We start from the raw sequence: 27,760 nt of genomic DNA, 5'->3' as shown, positions 1-27,760 counted from the left end.
TAAGTCTCATGTGGAGCCATTTTTTGGCACGGAATTGGACATTTATCATTGTCAATAGCAGGAAATGAGTTAAATTAGTGTAACTTTTTTTCACTTCCATTTTAGTGTACTTAGAGGTCACATCCAGTCATTTTGGATTATTTCCAGTTAATTTTTAGACTTCCGGGTTTCCTTTTGTTTACTTCCTGTTGATTTGGTGGCATTTCCTGTTGGTTTTAAGTTTCCTTATTAACTCATTGGCTGCCATTGAAGGCGTTGTTATCTATATTATATATATACTGGATAGACATTAAAATCTTATCTATTATTATAGTGATATATGAGCATATTTTCCTGGTAATTACAAGACTCTAACTTCAATCTGCATTAATTCCCTTGCACCTCCTTTCATCATCTTTTCTCGATATTGCATTAGAGCCTATTGGAAGTCATTAAACTATCATTTGACTCCCAATTAAAGTGGATCCGATATCATTAGAAGCTCTCGCAACAATTTGCCAGTCCTCAAAAGAGTCGAGGGGGTGCTGGAGCCTATCCCGGGTGACTAGGGGACTCGGTAGCCAGCCAATTGCATGTAACAACGAAACAAAAAAAAACAATCTTAGCTAGATGCTATTTAAAGTGTTCAACTAACTAGCTTAGCGCTTAGCATACCTGTTTTTAGGGAGGATACCGGAGTACCCGGAGAAATGCCACACATGCAAACTCCACACAGTGAAGAACCACCTGGGGATTGAACCCTTGACTGCAGGCTGTCGAGCCGCCTTTTAACACAAGTAGAAAATATATTTTGTGAAAACTGCATTTCTACAACTGAGTACATATCTATGTTGACTACCTACTTATTTGTTTACCATTATATTAGTATAATGACAAAAAATATATAGTTATTCTGACTAGAATTAAAGCAGACTATTTTCTGAAGCCGACTCTTTCAGTTCAAATGAATTGGTCAGGTATTAAAAGCAATGGGTTCATAAGTTGTACTGCCAAGAATCATTTCTGTTTAATTTCTGTATTTTTCTTATCTTATTTTTGACAGCAACACCTTAAACCGCCGTTTCAAGGCCAGAATCATATCTAACACGTGACTCACTCAAGGGAATATTTGGAATTCTTTTCTAGGCCAAGAAGAACTCATCCATTTTTTCTTTGTACAATTTTCACCGATTAACCTTTGACAGATTGTACCTTAGCGCTTTATAATTCATTTTATTTTTATTGAATTTATTTGGTGTTGTCTTTTTAGGATGATTTCCAGCTGTAACTTTACAACAGAGAGTTGTTCCGTATTGGGAAAATATTTGGAATAGTCCCAAGTTATGATTTAATATCTGGAACATTTTTGTTAGGTTTACAAATAAAATCCGATATGATGAATTCAGATCTCTTGCTTGAAATTCTTGACTTTTATTTATTTTGCTGTTGGCATTTCCTCCATCAATCCTCACAAAGGTCACGGGGGTGCCGGAGCCCATCCCAGCTCACCATAAACAACCCTAAATTCTTTGAGAAACCCATCCCGGGCATATCTAAATTGCCAACATTCCTCCCAACCACGACAAATTGGACGTCTATTGTCGTCAATGGCATCCAATGAGCAATTTCTGTTTCATTTCAGTTTTTTTTCTTATCTTATATTTATATCATCATCAATGGCATCTAATGAGTAATTTACCCAATTTTAATAATGGCATTTTGGTAATTTCTCTTTTTTTAACTTTAATTTTTTGCTCGTATGTCAAAGCAAATATTCTACCCTCTCATATGCGAAATCGCTCGTATCTCAAGGCGTTTGTGTGTTTTTTCTCTTATTGATGTGGTTATGCAAAATTGATGATAATTCCAAGCCATTTAAAGCCGTGTTTTCTCTTCTAATTGATCATTCTTTCCCTCGGCCACCTTGAATCGGAAAATAAAATGTACTCCACGGCTCGCTAACTTCCTTGCGCACAGGAAAAGTTACTCCGGGAATACCGCGTGGCACTCGGCGGAGGACTCTGGGTTGGGCTTGAGCTCCAGGGCGGTGAAAGTCGGGGTCTCACGTTACCAGAAAAAAAGTGTCGATCTATAAAATTACTTGGATTCGTCGCTTAAGCTAACAGCAGCATACGAATAACGGTTAGCTTAGCTAGCTAGCCGCATCCAGTCCTTGTGCAGATCTACAAAGTGGGAAGTCCCAAGTCAGCATCCTTCCCTGAATGGAAAAAAGGGGAGAAGCCCCCAAAACAAGCTTAAAGTTGTCCTCCGGACGGGCGGAGTAAGGACATGGATGAAAAGGAGCTGTTTTCACGAAGAAACTAATAAGCCGAACCAGGGCGGGGGGAAAAGAATGATCACCTAGCCGCAAATTCGAGTTGTTTTCCCCCCCTTCGAACAAGAGAAAAGTTACGACGACCCTTCCCAGAAACGAAAAAAAAGAAGACGTCTTCGTCGGGGAAATGGCGAGTCGTGACGGAACCGAGTCTAAAGTCAAAGTGAAGAAGAAAAAGGGCAAAAAGGAGAGCAAAATCCGCAGCGTTCATGCCAACGGAGAGGACGAAGACGAGGATAACCGACTATATGCTGATAACAAAATCAAGACCACAAAGTACACGGTGCTCTCCTTCCTGCCCAAAAATCTCTTCGAGCAATTCCACCGCTTCGCCAATGTTTACTTTGTTTTCATTGCGCTGCTCAACTTCGTGCCGGTGGTCAACGCCTTCCAGCCTGAGCTGGCTTTAGCTCCGGTGGTCTTCATCTTGTCGGTTACGGCCATTAAGGACCTGTGGGAGGACTACCGGAGACACAGGTCCGATAAGGAGATCAACCACATGGATTGTCTAGTCTACAACAGGCGAGTAGTTCGAGTCCATGGACGCAAAAAAAAGTCCGCAAAAAATCAAGTTTTCTCACTTTCGCTTGACCTGTGAAAGCTGTTTTCCTTTTTGCTTTGCATGGATTTCAAAATAATATTTTTATACGTGTTTGAAGTAGCTGTTATAAATGTCGTGTATAACTTCAAAGTGTTTATTGGGTCCGTTTTTAGATGGAATAACTTGAACGCTGTTGAGAAAATAGCGGATTCTGGTTTATTTACATTTGTTGGACACAAATGGCTTTTATTTATAAATTGGTATCACCTGCTTATTTGTGTTCCGGTGGAATTTTGGGTTATTACCTGGTCATGACTTTTCAATTAGGGGGGGTTTACAGTCAATTTTGGGTGATTTGGTGGCATTTATGGTTCAATTTCTTTATATTTTGGCTTGATGATTTCAACCGTTTAAAATGTCAAGGTGCCAGTCAGCATTTTGTTATTGTTTTAGTATATATTTTAAAAATATTAAATAATAAAAAGAGGCATGAGACATTTACGGGTCTGTTTTTTTGGGTATAGTAGTAGCCATAGTAGTAGTCCTAGTAGTAGTTGTAGTAGTAGTCATAGTTGTAGTAGTCATACTATTCGTAGCAGTAGTAGTTGTAGTAATCATAGTAGTAGTTGTAGTAATCACAGTAGTTGTTGTAGTAATCACAGTAGTAGTTGTAGTAATCACAGTAGTAGTTGTAGTAATCATAGTAGTAGTTGTAGTAATCATAGTAGTAGTTTTAGTAATCATAGTTGTAGTAATCATAGTAGTAGTTGTAGTAATCATAGTTGTAGTAATCATAGTAGTAGTTGTAGTAATCATAGTTGTAGTAGTCATACTATTCGTAGCAGTAGTAGTCATAGTAGTTGTAGTAATCATAGTAGTAGTCATACTATTCGTAGCAGTAGTAGTCATAGTAGCTGTAGTAATCATAGTAGTAGTTGTAATAATCAAAGTAGTAGTAGTGAATTGTGTTATTCATCAACTAGATTGAGGTGTACTGTTAAAATTGAGGAAATTCAAGAAAAAACACCAATAAAACAGTTAATAAAAAACAGCATTTTTTTAAAAAATAGTATCAAAATGACGTGGTGTATCGAATATTTCTTCAAGCATCAATATCCAGTTGATAATGCCAGTGTTGTGACAAAACGGAAATCCAATTTTGACACTTTTTTTTTTTTTAAATCCCTCGAATTGGGAGTGCACACCACCCCAAAATGGCAGCCAAGTCCGACTGATGTGTTCTTAATAATGTCCTTCTGTCAGTATTTTGTCGGGTGTTTTCCCTCTCATGAAAAGCTTGGTTGTGGCGCGCATACGACGTATACAGAGCAGAATTCACAGTAGTCAAAAGACTCTGTGTTTTAATTTCAAAAAGAAAAAAAAGTATTTTTTTTTTTTTTTGCTAGCTTAATGTTAATCTGCTTCCTATTCAGTTGCATTCAAGTGCCACGTAAACGCAGGAAGTTCCAACTTCGGTCCCCAAACGCTAATATTTACAAGAAAAGTTTAGATAACGGAAGCATTGATGTTTGCGCTCATCCTCCTGCCGGGGATTGTGGGTAAACGCCGACTGGGGAAGTTTACGAGGAGTAAACATTGGCTTGTTGTGGATAAAGAAAAAAAAAACAAGCCTTGGGTCAATCTTCAAAAAAAAAACAGGGTTCTTTTTTTAGGTTAGCTTTGTTTTTGTGTGGGTAAACTTTATTTAAACTGGCCTAAACGATTGTTACCGCGTAATTGATTGGTCGTTGATTATTTTTGCAATGAATTGATCAATTGTTTCATGCGTAACATCAAATTATTTTTGCGTATTTTCTGCACTATAATGCGCAGCGAAAAGACTTTAATTTCCTTAAAAATGGATCAATATTGGTTCAATATTGGTTGAAATTTCTTTTAGCACAGCGCTATCTAGTGGACGGGTGTCAAAGTAGCGGCCCGGGGGCCAGATTTGGCCCGCCACATGATTTTATGCGGTCCGGGAAAGTGAATTATGAGTGTCAACTTTCTCTTTTTGGATAAAATTACAAATGAAGGCTATAAATTTATATTATATTTCCAGATTTTCCCCATTTTTAAATCAATAATTGCAATTTTTTAAGCCATTTTTTGCTTTTTGTGTTTTTCGTACAAAATTTATTTGGTAAAATCTAAAAATAAATATATACAGATATTTTTCACTTTGATATTGAATATAAATGAATAAAAAAGTGGCCTTCTTTTGAAATGAAAAACAAAAGATTCAAAGACGTTACTAAAGAAGCTCAAATTAACATTGTTTTAAATCTATAAAAATAAAAAATAAGTACAAATGTATAAAATATGATTTTCCTTGGCCCTTTTCACGTCTGCATATTTTTTGCGATCTATTAAACGAGTTAATACGCGTGTGAAATTCAGCCCTGTCAGAACACTGTGAAGTCATTTTATGATAATGAAGACTAAAAATAGAAAGTATTTTTTTCTGGCGTGTCGACCTCGTGATACAAAGACGTCGTCGACGCCTACGATTTTAGTTGCTATTGATCTTTTTCTTTTTTTTTTTGGAACGTTGCACATGTATTTTCAAAACTGGAGAGCGCCGTTTTCCAACATTCAGTGATGGAAATATGCTCAAATAATAAACGGACTAAAATAGTGAAACTTAGCATAAGTCAGTATTGTATTTTCTACACCCGGGACGCACCTTCAAGAAAATGTGTTTCATATATAAAGCGCACCACATAATGAAGTAGTAGTAGTCGTGGTAGTAGTAGTATTAGTAGTAGTCATAGCAGTAGTAGTGGTCATAGTAGTAGTAGTAGTAGCCGTAGTAGTAGCCGTGGTAGTAGCCGTGGTAGTAGCCGTAGTAGTAGTAGCCATAGTAGTAGCCATAGTAGTAGCCGTAGTAGTAGTAGCTGTAGTAGTAGTAGCCATAGTAGTAGTAGTAGTAGCCATAGTAGTAGTAGTAGCCGTAGTAGTAGCCGTAGTAGCAGCCGTAGTAGTAGCCGTAGTAGTAGCCGTAGTAGTAGCCGTAGTAGCAGCCGTAGTATTAGCCGTAGTAGTAGCCGTAGTAGCAGCCGTAGTAGTAGTAGTAGGCGTAGTAGTAGTTGTAGTTATGTGTTGTTCTTCGACTAGATGGGTGTAGTAGTAGTAATAGTAGTAGTAGTAAACATGGTAGTCATAGCAGTAGTAGTAGTAAACATGGTAGTCATAGCAGTAGTAGTAGTCATAGTAGCAATAGTAGACAAAGTACTTATAGCAGTAGTAGTAGTAGTAGTAATAGTAGTAGTAGTAAACATGGTAGTCATAGCAGTAGTAGTAGTCATAGTAGCAATAGTAGACAAAGTAGTTATAGCAGTAGTAGTAGTAGTAGTAATAGTAGTAGTAGTCATAGCAATAGTAGTAGTCATAGTAGCAATAGTAGACAAAGTAGTTATAGCAGTAGTAGTAGTAGTAATAGTAGTAGTAGTCATAGCAGTAGTAGTAGTATTAGTAGTAGTAGTCATAGCAGTAGTACTCATAGCAGTAGTTTTAGTCATAGCAGTAGTACTCATAGCAGTAGTTTTAGTCATAGCAGTAGTAGTAGTCATAGCAGTAGTAGACATAGTAGTCATACTATGTGGTAATTTGTCCTTTTGGCTCTCTAGGACAGAACGACGCTACGTGGAAAAGTTCTGGAAAGAAGTACGCGTGGGGGACTTGATCCGGCTCCGCTGTAACGAGATCCTACCGGCCGACATCTTGCTACTGAGCTCCAGCGACCCGGACCGCCTGTGTCACATCGAGACGGCCACACTGGACGGAGAAACCAACCTCAAGCAACGACAGGTGGCGCGCAGCTTTTCCGACGCGGTGAGATCCCCTCGCATTCCCATTGGCGGCGGAGGAGGCGGGGCTAATAAAGAGGTGTGGCCTCCGTTTTTTGGCAGGACGGCGATTTCGACCCGTTCAAGTACGACTGCGTGATCGAGTGCGAGAAACCCAACAACGATTTGAACCGTTTCCGAGGTTACATGTGAGTATAGTCGCTCCTTCTTACTGTTGCATTATGGGAAATGTAGTTAGAAATACTTATTGACATGCTCAGAATCCACCGGAATGGTCACCGAGCCGCGCTTTACAAGGACAACCTGCTACTACGGGGCTGCACCATCCGCAACACGGAGGAAGCGGTGGGCATCGTCATTTACGCGGGTGAGCGACGCACGGTGGCCACGCCCATCTTGGACGGCGTTAACCGCGGGTGCGTTTGCAGGTCACGAAACCAAAGCCATGCTGAACAACAACGGTCCTCGCTACAAGCGTAGCAAACTGGAAAGACAGATGAATGTGGACGTCTTCTGGTGTGTCATCATCCTGCTGCTCATGTGCTCTTTTGCCGCTGTTGGTGCGTCACCCTCGCGGAGTACAACCCACACACACCCACACACACCAGCCAATCACAGGGCACGAAAAGACGGACAACTATTTACCCTCAAAGCCATAACTAGTGGCTATTTAGCATACAATTAGCCTAGCATGCTTGTTTTTGGAATCTAAGAGGAAATTGGAGTACCCGGAGAAAACCCACACAGGCCTGGGGAGAACATGCCAACTCCACACAGGTGAAGATGAAGTTTATCACCCAAATTTGGGTCCAAATCCGGGTCGGTACACCTGTGTGGGGTTTGTAGGTTCATCCCGGGCTGTGTGGCTTTTCTCCGGGTACTCCCCTTTCCTCCCACATTCCAAAGACATGCCTGCTAAGCGGATTGGACACTTTAAATCGCTCTTAGCTAAGAGTGATTGGTTGTTTGTCTCATGCCCTGGGATTGGCTGGACACCAATTCGGATTAAGCTCCAGCACCCCCGCGACCCTAGTGAAGATAAAGAAAATGAGATGAGATGTATCATCTTCAAATTATGTTATCATCGCTAACGTCAGTTTTAATATGTTGTAAAAAATAACTCTCAAACAAGGCGGTCAGGTGGATGAGTGGTTAGCAAAGGTTGGCCTCACAGCTCTAGGGTCCTGGGTTCGAATCCAGGTTGGTCCACCTGTGTGGAGTTTGCATGTTTTTTTTGCGTGGGTTTCTTCTGGGTACTCCAGTTTCCTCCCATGTTCTAAAAACATATGCTAAGCTAGCTGGTTGAACACTCTAAATAGCATCACGCTAAGCTAACTGGACACCATTGGACAAACAGTCGTACGCAGCCAATGACAACAAAGAAGCAAAATAAAACCAGGAAGTCATTGACGTTTTACTCCTCTCCCGACAGGTCACGGCCTCTGGATGTTTCAGTACGGCGATAAACGCCCTGTTTTTGACGTTCTCAGCCCAGAAGGCACTCGTCTGTCTTCCGTCCTGTCGGCCATTTATCTCTTCCTCACCATGATCATCGTCTTCCAGGTACAAAACACCAAAATCCAAAATAACCCTCGTTTTCAATAACAACCCCTTTCCCCGCCGACCAACGTTTTTTGTGTACTTGAGAGGTCGGGTTGTATCGAATGACCCAAAAACGTGTCATGGCGCACCGGTCAGATTGCAAGCAAATATTGACAAACGGTGTCCAATATGTGGTTCTGGCAGGTTCTGATCCCCATCTCGCTGTTCGTGTCCATCGAGATTGTGAAGATCTGCCAGGTGTACTTCATCCACCAGGACGGCGAGCTGTACGACGAAGAGAGCGACTCGCGCCTGCAATGTCGCGCCCTCAATATCACCGAAGACCTCGGCCAAATGCAGTACATTTTTTCCGACAAAACCGGCACGCTGACGGACAACAAAATGGTGTTCCGCCGTTGCGCTGTAGCCGGCGTGGAGTACTCGCATGACGCTAATGGTGGGACAGATGTTCCATTCATAAAAGAGTCTCATACATAGGTGTCAAAGTGGTGGCCCGCGGGCCAAATGTGGTCCGCCACATCATTTTGTGCGGTCCGGGAAAGTAAATCATGAGTGCTGACTTTCTGTTTTAGGATCAATTTAAAATGAAGAGTATAGATGGATATTAAATTTTCAGATTTTCCCCCTTTTAAGTCAATAATTGTCATTTTTTAATCCATTTTTTTCTGTTTTTTTAGTTCAAAAATCATTTTATAAAATCTAAAAGTATATTTAAAAAAAAAACTAAAATAAACCTTGTTTTAGATCTATTAAAAAATGATATTCAGGGCTTTTAATCTAGTTCTTTTAATCCATTTATTAAAAAATATCTATATAATAATAATATTTATAAAAATATATAATATTATTATATCTAAAATGCATGTCCGTGGGCCTGACCATTTTAAATATACATTTCAAAATTTTACAAAACAATTTTTGACCTAAAAAAAATGAAAAAATGATTTAAAAATGACAATTATTGATTTAAAAGGAGGAAAAACAGAAAATGCAATATACATCTATACTCTTCATTTTAATTTGATCCTAAAACAGAAAGTCGGCACTCATGATTGACTTTCTCGGGCCACACAAAATGATATAGCGGACCAGATTTAGCCCGCGGGCCGCCACTTTGACACATCTAACGCATTTAGATTGGAATATGCCCCGACACCCTTTAATTCCCCCTTTGTCTTTTCTGCATGGTCCTTTAGCCAGGAGGCTGGCAATGTACCAAGAACTGGACTCCGAGGAGGAGGACTGCACGTCTCACGGGGGGACTTTACCTCGCCGAGACAGCACGGGAAGCCACCACAGCGTCAAGGTGGTCCTGCGATCCCACAGCACCAAATCCCACCGCCGGACGGGTAGCAGGGCCGAAGCCAAGAGGGCCAGCATCCTCTCCAAACACACGGCCTTCAGCAGTCCCATGGTCGTTACCCTCGTCATCTCTTAGCTCCTCCCCCTCTCGCTGACGGACGTCCTTTCCGCCTTTCGCAGGAGAAGGACATCACGCCAGACCCTCAGCTGGTGGAGAAGGTCAACCAATGCGGCGGTCAGATGGACTTGATGCGTTTCCACGGTCAACCGGCGTGCCAACTTCCCTCGGATCTGGGCGACGTCATGGATTTCTTTGTGGCCTTGACCCTTTGCAACACGGTGGTGGTATCCTCGCCGGACCAACCCCGGCACAAGGTAAGCCGGCACGCTTTTGTCTTAAGTTGAGGCTAGGCCAGAGGTGGGCAAACTACAACCCGCGGGCCAAATACGGCCCGTTAGGCTTTTTAATTCGGCCCGCTGACATTGTCCAAATAATTTTTAATTTTTAATGTATTTATTTTATTTATTTATCAATGTATTTATTTTATTTATTTATCAATGTATTTATTTTATTTATTTATCAATATATTTATTTTATTTATTAATTAATGTATTTATTTATAAATGTATTTATTTTATTTATATATAAATGTATTTATTTTCTTTATTAATTAATGTATTTAATTTATTTATTTATTATTATATTTATTTTTTTATTAATTAATGTATTTATTTTATTTATTTATTATTATATTTATTTTATTTATTTATTATTATATTTATTTTATTTATTTATTACAGTATTTTATTTATGTATTCATGTATTTATTTTATTTATTTATCAATGTATTTATTTTATTTATTTATTAATGTATTTATTTTATTTATTTAATAATGTATTTATTTTATTTATTTATTAATGTATTTATTTTATTTATTTATTATGTATTTATTCTATTTACTTATTTATTTAATTATGTATTTATTTATTTATCTATTTATTTATTTAACCCTCCCCAAGATGGCGCCGTGACGCAGAAGCCAGTGGCAGAAGCTGTCAAGTTCTTTTTACTTTACTATGTACTTTATACTTTAATGATGAGTAATGAGTATGTTAATACTTTAGTCCTTTTTTTTATGTACTTTTAACGGATGCACTTTTTTATATGTATCGTATCCTGTTGTTCTGACCCTGCCCATCTGTCACATTTTTAAAGTCAATATGGCCCCCGGGCCCAAAAATTTGCCCACCCCTGGCCTCCACAAACATCTTAACACATTTTCCTCACTTTGCTCACACAGGTTCGAACACGGTCGGAACCAAAATCCCCGGTCAAGACCATCGAAGACTTCATCAAGCGCTTCACCCCGAGTCGACTGACTTCCAGCTCCAATGGCGGAAGCTCATCCAGCCTAGCCACCAACCGTTCTTCGGCCAAAGGTTGCTCCAGCTTCCTATCCTCCCCCTCGGCCGACAGCACCCTGACCAAACTGGGCGAGGAAGAGGAGGACGACCACCCCTCTGCTTCGGCACCCCCGGATGACAATGCCAACCGACACAAAAACCCCGACGGGGCGGATTTACGTTACGAGGCCGAGTCGCCGGACGAGGCGGCGCTGGTTTACGCCGCCAGGGCTTACAAATGCTCCCTGGTGGGGCGACTCCCGGACCAGGTGACCCTGGACCTGCCCCACCTGGGGAGGCTGGACTTTGAACTACTTCACACTTTGGCCTTCGACTCCACCAGAAAACGAATGTCCGTAGTGGTCAAGCATCCGCTCACCCAGCAGGTCACCGTCTACACCAAAGGAGCCGATTCGGCCATCATGGACCTCATCAAATCACCCGACACGGGTAGGAAAAATATTTTCAATCAAACAATTCCTGTTTGCATGTTCTACCCGGGCTTGGGTGGGTTTTCTTGGGGTGCTCGGGTTTCCTACTACATACCAATAACATGTAGGCTAAGCGAAGTGAATGCTCTAAATTGCCTCAAAAAATAGTTCGACACAACAACAAAAATCCATTGAACTCCTTTGAATAGTTTGAAAATGTGGTCAACATTACTGGACCCAGCAAAAAGTTGCCAAATCAAACTGGAGCTCCAAAAAGAAATCTCCATTGAGCGGGAAAGTATGAGCCATAAAATCAATATCTATTTTCTTCCATAGACTTTGAGTAGTCATTATTTTTGCCCAAAAACAGGGTTGGAAATTGCCTCAAAATCAACACCAACTAACATAAAATGCATAGAAAATGACACTGAAGTTCTCCAACTACTACTATGATTACTACAACTATGACTATTACTATGATTACTACAACTATGACTATTACTATGATTACTACAACTATGACTATTACTATGATTACTACAACTATGACTATTACTATGATTACTACAACTATGACTATTACTATGATTACTACTACTATGACTATTACTATGATTACTACTACTATGATTATTACTATGATTACTACTACTATGATTATTACTATGATTACTACTACTACGACTAATACTATGATTACTACTACTACGACTAATACTATGATTACTACAACTACGACTAATACTATGATTAATACAACTACGACTAATACTATGATTAATACAACTGCTACTATTACTATGATTACTACAACTACTACTATTACTATGATTACTACAACTACTACTATTACTATGATTACTACAACTACTACTGTTACTATGGTTACTACAACTACTACTGTTACTATGGTTACTACAACTACTACTATTACTATGGTTACTACAACGACTACTATGACTACTACAACTACTACTATGACTACTACAACTACTACTATGACTACTACAACCACTACTATGACTACTACAACCACTACTGTGACTACTACAACCACTACTGTGATTACTACAACCACTACTGTGATTACTACAACCACTACTATGATTACTACAACTACTACTATGATTACTATAACTACTACTATGATTACTACAACTACTACAATGATTACTACAGACCCCAAGTGCGGCTTATACGCGAGAAATTGTAAAATTCAACCATTTTAAGGCCATTCTAAGGCTGTGGCTTATACATGATAAATTGTAAAATTCAACCATTTTAATGCCATTTTAAGGGCGTGGCTCATGTGCGAGCAAATATGGTAACTTTAAGGTTGACTCATGATCTCCAGCGCGCAGTTATAAGAAGGCAGCGCCCCTTCTCGAGGACAAACGCCGTCGCTACCGAGCCGTCTGGCGGTGGCGTGTTTATGGCGCGCGATACTGTAGCGCAGTGTTCTTCACTGACGTGTCACGTCAGCCATAAGTCTTGCATTCCAAAGTAACAGAAGTGCTTGTAGGATGTGACTTACTGTGTCTGCTGGTGGGCCTGAAGTCAAACGGGCGGGCTCTTTGTTGTTGTAGCGCTCCGCCGTCCGTGAACACACCCACATTGCCGCCCGCCGCTCCAGCCTTTCCGCTAAAGTTACGTAAGATGCTAAAAGGGAAAAGGAAAGAGACAAAAGGTGAAAATGGAGAAACCGGGAGTTTCGGGAAGTTTTGACGCAAAAAAAAGGAATTTGAATGGTAAAGCAAAAAAGAAAAATGGCAAAAAGTATTCAAAAGAAAAGCAAGGAAGTAAATAAAAAAGTTTGGAAGTAGTCCAGAAAAAAAGCAAAAAAGGACATCCTAATACAATTTTGATAATAAAATGAAATAAAATACCATATAATATAATAATAAAGTAATAAAATAAGATCAGATAAAATAATAAAATAAAATGAAATAAAATCATAATATAAAATCAATAAAATAATAATAAAATAATATATAATAATAAAATAAAATCAATAAAATGATAATAATATAAAATATAATAATAAAATTAAATCAATAAAATAATAATACAATAAAATATAATAATAAAATAAAATCAATAAAATAATAATACAATAAAATATAATAATGAAATAAAATCAATAAAATAATAAAATAAAATATAATAATAAAATAAAATCAATAAAATTATAATAATAAAATGAAATAAAATATTAATAAAATAAAATCAATCAAATAATAATACAATAAAATATAATAATAAAATAAAATCAATACAATTATAATAATAAAATGAAATAAAATAATAATAAAATAAAATCAATCAACTAATAATACACTAAAATCAATACCATTTGAAAAAGATGATCAAAAAAATTGATCAAGACATATAAAAAACCTTAACAAAACCTGGATATTTTCCAAAATGCAAGAACCCTAAAAATAAAGCCCGTTTTAAAAGTCTAAATAAAAAACAAAAGACATTCCACTAAAGTTATGGCAGTCATTTTTAAAGCATTCATTCCCAGACTTGCTATAACTTGAACCTATAAAAGAAAAAACAACCCAAAACAAAGAAAAATCCCAAGCCGCCTTGTCATTTTATTCCCCCTCTGTGATCCCAAATCATTGTTCTAGTCATGGTCCTATTGGGGATCTTGTTATTGTAATTCCGAACATACAAAAGAGACCTGCTCGCTACACCGTCCTAGCATAGAAAAATCGCCTTGGCCGCTTCCCAACATCCCATTTGACAATAACTGGAAAACAAGCGGGTGTTCCAATGGCCATAGGAAACCACTGTTTTTATGAGAAGCGCCTCAAATCACAAATAAATACCGCATTTTCTAGCATATACGTCGTAGTTTTCACTACAAAAATCCTGACTGAATTGAAAGTACGGCTTATATGCGCATAAATTTGACTTAACATGCATGAAACTGCAAGATGACAAAAAAAAACATCATAACGCAAGAAAATGCAAAAAAATATGGTCATTTATTTCAAAATAGAGAAAATATAAACAGATAAAATGCTAAGGAAAATTAACTTTGACGTCTATGAATGAGATTCAAGGAAAAAAATAACTAAAATATGAAATATCTTACTTAGAAATAACAAACTAGACCGTGACGGACAGATTTCCTGGTTGTACTGCTCACATGACTTCCTTTTTGAATTTGTCTACATATTTTGGAATGTGGAATCCAACAATTGTGTTATACAGTATCTCAGAAATACTCCGTACGATGATTTTTCTTTAAAAAATCCCTTCAAAGTAAGACATTTGTGCTCCCTATTAAAACCACCAACATGGTGGTGAACATTATGAATCCTGGGGCGGCTTATACGAGGGAAATTGTCAAATTCAACCATTTTAACGCATTTTTTTAAGTGTACGGCTTATACGTGAGTAAATACTGTAAAATTTTTGCACTCCCCTATAAAAACCATGAATATGGAGGTGAAAATTTTGAATCAGGGGGCGGCTTATACGAGGGAAATTGTCAAATTAAACCATTTTAAAGGCAATTTTAGGAGTCTGACTAATATGCGGGTAAATACAGTAACATTTCTGCACTCCCCTATTAAAAACCATGAATATGGAGGTGAAAATGTTGAATCAGGGGGCGGCTTATACGAGGGAAATTGTCAAATTCAACCATTTTAAAGGCAATTTTAAGAGTCCGACTAATATGCGGGTAATACAGTAACATTTTTGCACTCCCCCTATTAAAAACCATGAATGTGGAGGTGAAAATGTTGAATCAGGGGGCGGCCTATACGAGGGAAATTGTCAAATTCAACCATTTTAAAGGCAATTTCAAGAGTCCGACTAATATGCGGGTAAATACAGTAACATTTTTGCACTCCCCTATTAAAAACCATGAATATGGAGGTGAAAATGTTGAATCAGGGGGCGGCTTATACGAGAGAAATTGTCAAATTCAACCATTTTAAGTCAATTTTAAGGGTGTGGCTTATACGAGAAAATATGGTACCCTCTTACCACAAACTAACCAGAATATTTTTGCCTTTTTTTCATCTTTGATCATCCAAAACTCAGTTTAGGTTTTTGTTTTCTCACACCCGCTTTATGTCACGTCTCATTTTTTTGCGGAATGACATGGCAAGCGCTAGGTTACGTCATTTTTCCACCTCCCAAAATAGGCCAAGGGTGTCTCTCTGGTTGCCAGACGTCTTCCCAGTCCCGAGGCTTTTACTAGGCGGAACATTCAACACTGACGACTGTGTTTTATCGCCGGGTGCTGGCGGCCAATCAGAACACAGAGGCTGTGAGACCATTCATAATGGATTCATTCACACTAGAACCACCGGTTGTCAAATGCACTGACTGACAGTCACGACCTTTGACCTACATTTACATGCAAAATGCTAATATTTGTATTCATATTTCTTATTGGCAATTACCCAAATTCCATTGCTAGTGAATGTTATTAGTATTACTGTATTTTCACGACTATAAGGCGCGCTGTATTATAAGGCGCACTGTCTATTTTGGAGAAAATGTCAGACTTTTAAGTGCGCCTTATAGTCGTGGAAATACGCTAATTGCTATTGACTTCCAGGTATGAAGCACTCACTACACAACAGTCACCTCTAGAGCCAGCCATTGTTGATGTTTTGGATTTTTTGGTATAAAATCTTGCAATGGGGGAGGAGCTATACGATGGAAGATTTTGTAAACTAAAATGGCATCTGCATATTTAACAGTATTTTTTCAGTACAGGCGTTTGTGTTTTCTTTAATATCCGACAGTGGTGGTTTTTCGTTTTAGGTTTTCTGTTTTATTTTCCATATATAAGGCGCACTGGATTATAAGGCGCAAAGTCTATTTTGGAGAAAATTGAAGACTTTTAAGTGCACCTTATAGTCGTGAAAACACGGTATTTTACTTGGTTGCTGTACGCAGTCTTTGGGTGATTTTGAGGTGGATTGAACGATATGCTCCATTGGGTTTAAGTCCAGAAATGGACATGGCTAAGGCTAGTTTTCTGGAAAAACGTCCGACAGTTTAAACTGTGGCGTTATTACATTACATTGTTTATTTTAGTTTGTTTTTTTTCCTAGCCGGGGGACACGAGACGAGCGGTCATGTGCATTATCCCCGCGAGGAAACCCGCACAATATCCAATCCTATTAAAAGCGTTAAGAGGGTCAATGAGAGGAAGCCTTGTCTGTTGTTTTGGCCCGGGAAGCAACTTGTAACTTTTCAACTTGATTTTTATCACTAACACCAAATAGAGTTGTACCATCTACTTACAAAACAAATTCCAGAACGTTTTTGGAACCGTATTTACACGACTATAAGGCGCACTTAAAAGTCTTCAATTTTCTCCAAAATAGACAGTGCGCCTTATAATACAGTGCGCCTTATATATGGAAAAAAACAGAAAACCAAAAACGAAAAACCACCACTGTCGGATATTAAAAAAACACAAACGCCTGAACTGAATACTCAATACTGTTAAATATGCAGATCTTAGTTTACAAAATCTTGCATCATATAGCTCCTCCCCCACTTCAAGACTTTATACCAAAAAAATCCAAAACATCAACAATGGCTGGCTCTAGAGGTGACTGTGGTGTAGTGAGTGCTTCATACCTGGAAGTCAATAGCAATTACCGTATTTTCACTACTATAAGGCGCACTTAAAAGTCTTACATTTTATCCAAAATAGACAGTGCGCCTTATAATACAGTGCGCCTTATATATGGAAAAAATGTCCTTCATTGAGGCTGCGCCTTATAGTCGTGAAAATACAGTAAGTAGAAAAGCACTTTACATGTAAATTCCGTTCCTTCTTCCCAATTTGTGTCTCCAAGGTAACTCCAAAGGAAAACGTCAGAAAAAGATCATCTACAGAACGCAAAACTACCTGAACGGCTACGCAGCCGACGGCCTACGCACGCTATGCATCGCCAAAAAGGTAATTCCGCGCGAAAAGGGGGTGCCGCAGTGCGGCGGTAAAAAATCTATTGGGTCATTTATGGGATTTACACACTAGCGGTATGATTATGGCAAATTTAAGAAAAGGTCGTCTTGGCGTTGCTAGGTGCTGAGCCAAGAGGAGTATGCCTGCTGGCTGCAGCGCCACCTGGAGGCCGAGACGGCAATCCAAGGACGGGAGGAGTTGCTGTTCGAGTCGGCACTTCGTTTAGAGACCAACCTTCAGCTTCTAGGTATTCTAGCAAATGTGCCAAAACAGAATAAATGTGGCGCTAATGTCATTTTACATGTTTTATTTTTTTTGCTATGACATAGTTATTACATCCCAAAAAAAGTGCATCATGGGAAGTCTACTTTTTGCCTACTCTTTTGTATGTCAGGCAGCATGCTAGCTAGCATGCTAGCATTTCTTTCATTTTGGTTGTTCACTTTATTATTCAATTTGAATTCATATATTGGTTTAATTTTACGTATTTTTAGTTTTATATTTTGACACACCACCCCCCCAAAAAAGTTTATCATCACAATATATCAAATTTTATAATTTTTTTTCCTATGTTAAGCGGGTACAGGCTTGCCTCAATTATCGTAAATTAAATTTTTTGCAATTTTTTTTCTGCTATTATTATTATCATTATTATTTATTATCATTTTTTTAAGTTCATAAAAATGTGAATATTCACGCTGAAACTCTTGCTATTAGGCACTAAAGAAAAAAGTTATAATATATAAATATGTATAAATATACTATACGATTAGAATTTACGATAATAGCGATATTCGAGGGATTACTGTACTTCTCCCATTACATATTTTGACGCATTATTTTCTTTTTTCTTCATTTCTCGAATCTACAAACATCTTACCAGCTCTTCACAACTTTAATAAATAAAAATAATATAATTGACATATGTATTTCTAATAATTCTTTGGTTGGGGAAACAAAATTATTCAAATAACCCACTAAAATCCCCCAAAAAACAACATGCATCATACATAACACACTCATTACGTTGTCAAATATAATTTCAAATAAAAAAAATCAACAATCATCTGGGCAGGCGCCACGGGAATCGAGGATCGGCTGCAGGACGGCGTCCCCGAAACCATCGACGCCCTACGGAAGGCGGGCCTACAAATTTGGGTCTTGACGGGCGACAAGCAGGAAACGGCGGTCAACATCGCCTACGCCTGCAAACTTTTGGACCCCGAGGAGGAGATCTTAACCCTCAATGCCGACTCCATGGTCAGTAAAATTGAACTTTTGACCTCATTCTTAGGCTTCATTTTGTCTACAGTGTTCCCTCGCTTATCGCCCCTTCAAAAATGCTTAAAGAAATGTCTAACACGTGCACAAAAGCACCACCAAGCAAAAAAAATCATAGTAGTCCGGATGGAGTATCTTCTGCAGTTTTTTTTAAGTAAAAAACATCGTTATTGGGAGTTGTGAACATTGTTTTTTTTGGGCCTGTAAACAGCCATGACGTCATCAATGCCATTCCTGTACTCTCACCATGTTATTGGCCATTTCTTTAGCCTTTTTTTTGATGCAATTACTCATTCTTATTGAATATTTTGTTTCCACCTCTTGTAAAATGATGTCATTTATCATTTTAACTTAATATCTTTACATTTTTTTATTTTCCTGAACTTTCACCATGTTATTGTCCATTTCTTTAGCCTTTTTTTGATGCAATTACTAATTCTTATTGAATATTTTGTTTCCACCTCTTGTAAAATGATGTCATTTATAATTTTAATTTAATATCTTTAAATTTTTTATTTTCCTGAACTCTCACCATGTTATTGACCATTTCTTTAGCCTTTTTTTGATGCAATTACTAATTCTTATTGAATATTTAGTTTCCACCTCTTGTAAAATGATGTCATTTATCATTTTAACTTAATATCTTTACATTTTTTTATTATTTTTTTGATGAAAAAACTCTGCGAAGCTCTGAGTCCGCGATAGCTGAAGCGCAAAGTAGCGAGGGAACACTGTACTTAATCCCACTCAATAGAATTCTTCCCATTTAATAGCCAAGCCTTGAACTTTTGACCCTTATTTGTGTCCAAAAGGAGTCTTGTTCACTCCTACTGGAGGAGAGTTTACACTACATCCAAGCCAAATTCCTATGTGGCTCAACCAAAGGCTTCCATGCCGACTTGTCCCCGTTGGGCGCCGTACACCGGCTGGGCCTGGTGATTGACGGACGCACCCTAGCCTACGCCCTAGACCGAAGTCTGGAGGATAAGTTCCTAGCGGTGGCGCGCAGTTGCCGTTCGGTGTTGTGCTGCCGCTCCACGCCGTTGCAGAAGAGCATGGTGGTCAAGTTGGTGCGCCATAAGCTCAAAGTCATGACGCTGGCCATAGGTGGGTATGGGGAAGGGAGGACTTTGATTTGATAGATTATAATTGAAGTTAACTAGTGGTGTAATGGACTGTTGTGGTTAATGTAGACCAGACATGGCCGCGATAAATGAAAAAACACAAAGTGGGGTACTACTATTTAAAAAAAATATATATATATATACTGTATTTTCACAACCGTAAGGCCGTGACATCTGGGCGACCAAACATCTGGGCGACCAAACATCTGGGCGACCAAACATCTGGGCGACCAAATGTCCGGGCGACCAAATGTCCGGGCGACCAAACATCTGGACGACCCTCAATGAATGACATATTTTAATTTTCTTTCCATATATAAGGCGCACTGTATTATAAGGCGCACTGTCTGTCTATTTTGTAGAAAATTTAAGACTTAAGTGCGCCTTATAGTTGTGAAAATACGGTTTATATTTTTATATATATATATATATATATATATATATATATATATATATATATATATATATATATATATATATATATATATATATATATATATATATATATATATATATATATATATATATATATATATATATATATATATATATATATATATATATATATATATATATATATAAATATAAATATATATATATATATTTTTTTTTTTTTTTTTACTTTGGTGTTGAGTTCTAGTAGCAGGCAGAAAAAAGGGGGAGTGGCTTCCTCTTGTGAATTTCAGCGTGGATTTTAACATTTTTACGAACTTACAAAAAAAATCTGATTACTGTACTCCAGTTTCCTCCCACATTCCAAAAACATACATGCTAGGCTAGCTGGTTAAACACTGGAAATAGCCCCAACTTAGCTATGATTGGTTGTCCCTTTGCCTCCTTGTGCCCTGCGATTGGCTGGCCACCGATTCACAGGTGCCCAAAGTCAGCTGGGATTGGCTCCAGCACCCCTTGCAACCCTTATGAGGATAAACGGTTCAAAAATTGAATGAATAGTCATCTAAAAGGGCGATATGCTTGTGTATATATGTATGTACCTCGTGTTGTTCTTTTTATGTATTTGTTTATTTATTTATTTTTTAATAATAATAATAATAATAATAATAATAGTAATAATAGTAATAATAGTAATAATAGTAATAATAGTAATAATAGTAATAATAGTAATAATAGTAATAATAGTAATAATAGTAATAATAGTAATAATAGTAATAATAGTAATAATAGTAATAATAGTAATAATAGTAATAATAGTAATAATAGTAATAATAGTAATAATAGTAATAATAGTAATAATAGTAATAATAGTAATAATAGTAATAATAGTAATAATAGTAATAATAGTAATAATAATAATAATAATAATAATAATAATAATAATAATAATAATAATAATAATAATAATAATAATAATAATAATAATAATAATAATAATAATAATAATAATAATAATAATAGTAATAATAATAGTAATAATAATAGTAATAATAATAATAATAATAATAATAATAATAATAATAATAATAATAATAATAATAATAATAATAATAATAATAATAATAATAATAATAATAATAATAATAATAATAATAATAATAATAATAATAATAATAATAATAATAATAATAATAATATATATTTTTTTTTTAATCAGGTGATGGAGCCAATGATGTCAGTATGATCCAAGTAGCTGACGTCGGTGTGGGTATTTCAGGACAAGAGGGTATGCAGGTAAGTCCCCGTATTCATTTATTAGCCCACTATTTTATTAATTTTTACGCAATAAACTAAAAATTGGACGTCTATTGCAGTCAATGGAACTTCTAATGACATAAACCTCTTAGGCTCCTAAAATAAATCAATCCCAATCCAAATTTGGCTGCCAGTTAACAACTTTTATCCTCCCTCCTCATTTACGGCGTTGGCATGGACGCTAACGTCACACAGAGGTCGCAGCCACATTCCTGATTGGCATACGACCAATCACGGATGACATCATCCACCCCAACCTATTAGCGCTTAGCTCATAGCGTAGCGATAACGGAAACTAGCGCTTATCAGGGCAAGCCAAGCGCATCTGTTGGAGACTAGCTTCTGGAACGGCGTTTAGGACGGGTTGCCAGATTAATCACTGGCGGTTAAAGGCTCTCTTAAAGGGCCGGCGCTCGCTTTAAGACAACATTTGGTACTCTTACTGACCTTGTTTTTGTTTGGCAGGCGGTGATGGCGAGTGATTTTGCCTTGCCGCGGTTCCGCCATCTTCGGAAGTTGCTGCTGGTTCACGGACATTGGTGCTACTCGCGGTTGGCTAACATGATCCTCTACTTTTTCTACAAAAACGCCGTATGTTGTCGTCTTGGCGTTTTTTGGGAGCTGCAAAAAACAAAAAAAATGGAAGTATATCATTGTAAAAAGTAATAAAAGTACTTTTTCTTTCTATTGCAGATGTTTGTGGCGCTTATTTTTTGGTATCAGTTCTACTGTGGCTTCTCGGGGTCGGCCATGATCGACCAATGGTATCTCATCTTCTTCAACTTGATGTTTTCTGCCTTCCCGCAATTGGTTACCGGCACGTTGGATAAAGACGTATCGGCCGAGACGTTACAGCGACTACCTCAGCTTTACGTCAACGGGCAGAACTCGGAGGTGGGAGCGCACGCCGTTCTTTTAGAGTTTTGGGAAAGCATGAAATGGCAGCCATTTTGGGAGAGTGTTTGTGACCATTTAAGACTCTGTGGACGCTCGTTTAACCTGTAGATGTAAAATTGAGAAATGTGTAAATTAAGAAACAAAAAAGCTTGAAGAAGCGCTACCACATTGGTGTCAAAGTGGTGGCCCGGGGGCCAAATATGGCCCAGCGTATCATTTCGTGCGGCCCAAAAATGTAAATATTGAGTTTTTAAATCCTAAATTATTTCTTTTCTAGTGTTGTTTTTAGTTCAAAAAACATTATTTTAACTAAAACAAACTTATATTTAGGGCTTTTGATCTGATTTTATTTTAAATATCTAGATTAGATTAGAACTTTATTCCATCCAGTATTTGGGAAATTTAATTTCTTATTTTTTTAATTATTTTTTTTAATGTATTATTATTTTTTTTAATGTATTATTATTTCTAAAATGTTTCCTCCTTCCCCTTTAATTTTCACTGTAATTAAACAAATACGCAATATTTACTCTTTGTTGAAAAAAAGGTTAACACATTTTATAGATTTAAAACTCGTCCTTTTTTTTCTGATAAAAAAAATTAAATACATTTTTTTTAAAATCCACTACCAGACAATATTTGCTATTAAGAGGCTCAAAGAGAAGATTATGATTATATGAAATATGAGCTATATGTTGAGCGTTATTTAAAGAAAGCCTCAAGAAAACTATTTTGGTTTGAAATTGCCATTTTAGGGTTTCCATTTTTTCCAAGTGAAAATCCCAAACAGCCAATGAGGAGACCCACAAAAAAACTCAACTAGCCACACCCATTTAGCCATTTTTTGCTTGTACTATTGTTGTTACTTGACATACTATGTCACTCATCCTAAGCATTTCTGTCCATCCTTGTCAAAGGAATACAAGCCTTACATGTTCTGGATGAACATGATTGACGCTTTCTACCAAAGTCTCATCTGCTTCTTCATTCCCTACTTTGTGAGTATCCGTCACCCTCGCCATCGCCATTTTGACCCCCAAACCCACCTCCTCTTAACGCAGGCCTACGCCGACTCGGACGTGGACCTGTTTACATGGGGGACCCCCATCACCACCATCGCCGTGTTGACAATTTTGCTGCACTTGGGGGTGGAGACTAAAACCTGGGTGAGATAGCGGCCATTCGCCACCATGTGGCGTCCCAACTTGATTGCAACGTTGCCTTTTTGGTTCCAGACGTGGATGAACTGGCTGTCCGTCTGCTTCAGTGTGGTTTTGTTCCTGACGGTGGCGCTGTGCTACAATGCCTCATGCCCTACCTGCTACTCCCCCTCCAACCCTTATTGGACCATGCAGAGGTTGCTGCAGGACCCCGCCTTCTACCTGCTGTGCTTTATCACCCCCGTGACGGCGCTCCTACCCAGGTGAGGAGCAGTTAAACGCAGTTCTTGGGAAAATGGGGTCAGAAATGAATTGTGCTCAATTGAAAATAATTGATAGATATTTTGGAGGCAGTCCGGTGGATTGAGTGGTTAGCATGTTGGGCTCACAGCTCTGGGGTCCTGTGTTCAAATCCATGAAAGTGGTCCACCTGTGTGGAATTTGCATTTTGTCCCTGGGTTTGCGTGGGTTTTCTCCGGGTACTCCGGTTTCCTCCCATATTCCATAAATATGCATGATTGGACACTCTAAATTGACTATGATTGGTTGTTTGTCTCCTCGTGGCCCGGGATTGGCTGGCCACCGATGAAGGGTGGCCCAAAGTAAGTTGGGATAGGCTCCTGCACCCCCCGCGACCCTAATGAAGAGAAAGCGATTCAGGAAATGAAAGAATGAATGAATGAATGGATGGATGAATGGATGGATGAATGGATGGATGGATGGATGAATGGATGGATGAATGAATGGTTGAATGGATGAATGGATGAATGAATGAATGGATGGATGAATGGATGGATGGATGGATGGATGGATGGATGGATGAATGGATGGATGAATGGATGGATGGATGAATGGATGGATGAATGGATGAATGGATGAATGGATGAATGGATGAATGGATGGATGGATGGATGAATGGATGGATGAATGGATGAATGAATGAAAATATTTTGTGGATTTTGTAAGAAATGGATATTCATAAGCATCATAAATAGGCAAATTAAAAAATGGAGAATTGATGAAACAAAACAAAATATTGAAATTTTGAATATAAAAATATTGATAATGCTGCATTTCTAAAGAAAAGAAAGAAGGAAAAAATAGTAAAGGCAGTAAAATAATGATTTACGAGCGGTTAGTGTGTCGGCCTCGCAGTTCTGGGGTTGAGGGTTCGATTCCTCACTGTGTGCAGTTTCCTCCATTTTTTTTTTCATTTTAAAATTTAAATGTTCTCTATTTAATCCTAGTATTTCTTCAAAAAATATGGGATGCTCTCATTTTGTTGGGTCGTATTCTGTTTTATGACGAGTCTGCATTAACGCCTGTTGACTTCAATGTGAATCCAGGCATTGAAGGGTTAAATCTGAAGTATTTCTCCCAAAAAGCTGCAAAACAAGAATCAAATGTCACCCCGACGTGAAAACTCTCACCCCAACGTGAATGTTGTTAATCCACTGCGGCGTGTGTGCATGTCGCAGATATTTCTACCGGGCGTGTCAAGGCACCATCTTTCCCAGCCCGGTCCAAGTTGGCCGTCAATTGGACCGCCTTCCCACCAAAGACCCCCACGGGGACCCCCTCAAGGAGATTAAGACCCCCATCAAAGACCCCCATCGGGAGTCGGAGCGTCCCGACGCCAGTTTATCGGTCCGGATTGACGGTGGCGTCAAGTACACTCGGAATCCCCTGGACGGACTCACCTTGGGTTGACGGGTTCAAGCCCCGCCCATTTTTTTCCCAATTTGCACGTTTAAATTTTTTTTTTTTTTTTTTTTTTTATTCAGTTTTTTTCCAAAGAGCTTCTTTTGTAAAGGATGCAAATAGGTACTTTATTTGATGCTAATTTTATTCTGGGAGAAGTAAATATTATATATATATATGGGGAAGATTCATCTCAGTTCTGATTGGGTAATGATGGATGAGTTTTTTTTGTTGTTTTTTTATTTTTTTATTATTTCTTTTATACTTCCAAAGTGCTTTGCAACAGCGGCCTTGATTGTGTCTTTCTAAGAGTTTTTTTTTCAGTACATCGTGACCTCGGTTCACTGCAACGTTAGCGCCACAATGGAGGACAAAAAAAATGAAGAAAAAATACAGAAAAATTAATTCCAGGAAGTTATATGTAGCGTTACAAATAAAATGCAGGGAAAAAAAACTAAAAAAAAGGCCGAAAATGACAAAAATTTAGTATAAACGATGTTTTTAGCGTTAGCATAAAAGCTAAAATGGCTGATAGTAACTTATTTTTTTCTCCAAAAAGTCCGATTTCATAAAAAAAATTGTCATATATTTCAAATATTTCGCTTTTTTTACAATTTTTATTTTATTTTGGTGTGGCGCTAACACACTTAGCTTTGCTAATTTCTCTTCTATACATTCCAAAGATAATCAAATCCAATTGAATGGGATGGAATCTGATATCTCATTGTGTTTTAACAGTGTTTACCAAAGATTGGCGTTGTCACGGCAACGGCTGCATTTTTACATTGTTTCCCATTACAAGCAAAACTAGTAATAAAAAAAGAGGCGTTCATGTTAAAATGCTTCATTTTGTCACCAAAAAAAAGCAAAAAAACATTCCTGGATGTTAAGCTTGCAAGACTTTTACTTGAATTTTTTTAAATGCTAGCTTTTCAAAAATGGTGGAACAAATTTGTCCTTTTTTTGGCCAAAAGTTACATAAATATGTAATAATTAGCTTTACAATTAGCATAGCATTTGCCATGTAAACATTGTAACTGCCAAATTTATTACAATGGATTAAAATGATGAGAAAAAACCTGAAAAATTGCTCACACTTTTTGCAAAAAAAACGGGTAGTTTATGACGTCATGCTATTACGAACCAGTTTACTTCCATGTGGGAGTGGCCTTAAAAAATATATGTTTTTAAAAGCACTTTTGACATTTTCAGAAGTTACCAGCCCAACTCCAAACGTTGTGTTTGGTTTTCGCCCCAAAAAAGACAGTTTTTGTTAAATATGTCATTGTTCTTATTGTACTTTCCACACTTGTGCCTTAACACTGGATAATAAATGTTTTTTTTCCCATTGACAAAAGCTGTTGTGACGTAATTAAGCATCGACCCTTTATTACAAAGGGTCATTGCCTGGATTTGCCACTAGATGTCTCTACACTTGACTCTTTTTGTCTGTTATAATTCTATTAGGATGAAAAATTTGGGGTGTTTTGTAGGTTCGATACCTTAAAAGCTACCCCACTCACAACCCACACACACACTTACCAGAACCAGTTATTGTGTACGTCATCACAAATGCACAAAGACAAGAGCAAACATTGGCATGTAAAGATTGACTTGCACTCACACAAAGGCATCCTGCTGTTGCCTAGCGACCAGTCCCCATCACGACTCTCCGTGGCCTTCGATGGGTCCTCGGGAACAGCGAGTCCTGCATGTGTCAACAAAACGCAGCTTTTATATCGTGTCGCAACAGTAAGTGCTTTACAATTACCGTATTTACTCGCATATTAGCCGGACCCTTAAAAATTGCTTTAAAATGGTTGATTTTTACAATTTCTCGCATATAAGCCACCCCTGATTGGCCATTTTCACCTACATAGTCATGGTTTTAATAAGAGAGTGCAAAAATGTTATTGTATTTACTCGCATATTAGCCAGACCCTTAAAAATTGCTTTAAAATGGTTGATTTTTACAATTTCTCGCGTATAAGCCGCCCCCTAATTTCCCATTTTCACTTACATAGTCATGGTTTTAATAAGAGAGTGCAAAAATGTTACTGTATTTACTCACATATTAGCCAGACCCTTAAAATTTCCTTAAAATCATTGAATTTGACAATTTCTCACATATACATTCAAGAAATAGAAATTTAATATACATCTATACTCTTCATTTCAATTTGATCCTAAAACAGTAAGTCGGCACTCATGATTTACTTTCCCGGGCCACACAAAATGATGCGGCGGACCACATTTGGCCCCCGAGCCGCCACTTTGATACTTATACTCTAATTTGGACCCATTTAAGCCACACCCTCAATTGAGTCATAATTTTTTTATGAGAAATAGGGCGTACATGCGAGCAAAAACGGTAGTTACTATTGGTAGAACAAGACATGGGAGAGTAAAGGTTATTAAAAAAAAATAGTAAATAGAGCCATGACCTTTCTGATTGATTTGACAGATTTCCCAGCAAAAATCTCAAGGGAAATCACACGGAAAGGAGGTTTAATCAACAATAAACGGCACATACGCCACACTCAAGTCTGAGCTGCTTTTAATTACA

The 27,760-nt window shown here is 37.7% G+C and overlaps 2 protein-coding genes across 2 annotated transcripts in view; one reads left to right on the top strand and one right to left on the bottom strand.

Moving 5' to 3' along the window:
- ube3a (ubiquitin protein ligase E3A) overlaps positions 1-770 on the bottom strand; it is an 80,620-nt gene extending 79,850 nt beyond the window's left edge. Inside the window, exon 1 of the mRNA XM_077716163.1 lies at positions 655-770. The gene's annotated coding sequence lies outside the window, so the exon portion shown is untranslated. The remainder of the gene's footprint in view (positions 1-654) is intronic.
- Positions 771-1,961: 1,191 nt separating this feature from the next.
- On the top strand, positions 1,962-25,248 carry atp10a (ATPase phospholipid transporting 10A). The gene is made up of 21 exons (XM_077716174.1): positions 1,962-2,836; positions 6,485-6,689; positions 6,767-6,852; positions 6,925-7,031; positions 7,093-7,224; positions 8,097-8,227; positions 8,411-8,663; positions 9,424-9,641; positions 9,710-9,904; positions 10,832-11,384; positions 17,212-17,315; positions 17,442-17,568; positions 18,397-18,581; positions 19,415-19,709; positions 21,339-21,415; positions 21,902-22,027; positions 22,130-22,330; positions 23,251-23,331; positions 23,395-23,499; positions 23,569-23,756; positions 24,972-25,248. The coding sequence occupies exons 1-21, from the start codon at positions 2,442-2,444 to the stop codon at positions 25,201-25,203; spliced, it is 3,996 nt and encodes a 1,331-aa protein (XP_077572300.1). The 5' UTR covers positions 1,962-2,441; the 3' UTR covers positions 25,204-25,248.
- Positions 25,249-27,760: the final 2,512 nt, after the last annotated feature.

This window comes from Stigmatopora nigra, chromosome 5, assembly GCF_051989575.1.
Source record: "Stigmatopora nigra isolate UIUO_SnigA chromosome 5, RoL_Snig_1.1, whole genome shotgun sequence".
Taxonomy (NCBI): domain Eukaryota; kingdom Metazoa; phylum Chordata; class Actinopteri; order Syngnathiformes; family Syngnathidae; genus Stigmatopora; species Stigmatopora nigra.
The sequence above is the reverse complement of the archived record's forward strand: the minus strand, read 5'-3'. Positions and strand labels throughout refer to the sequence as shown.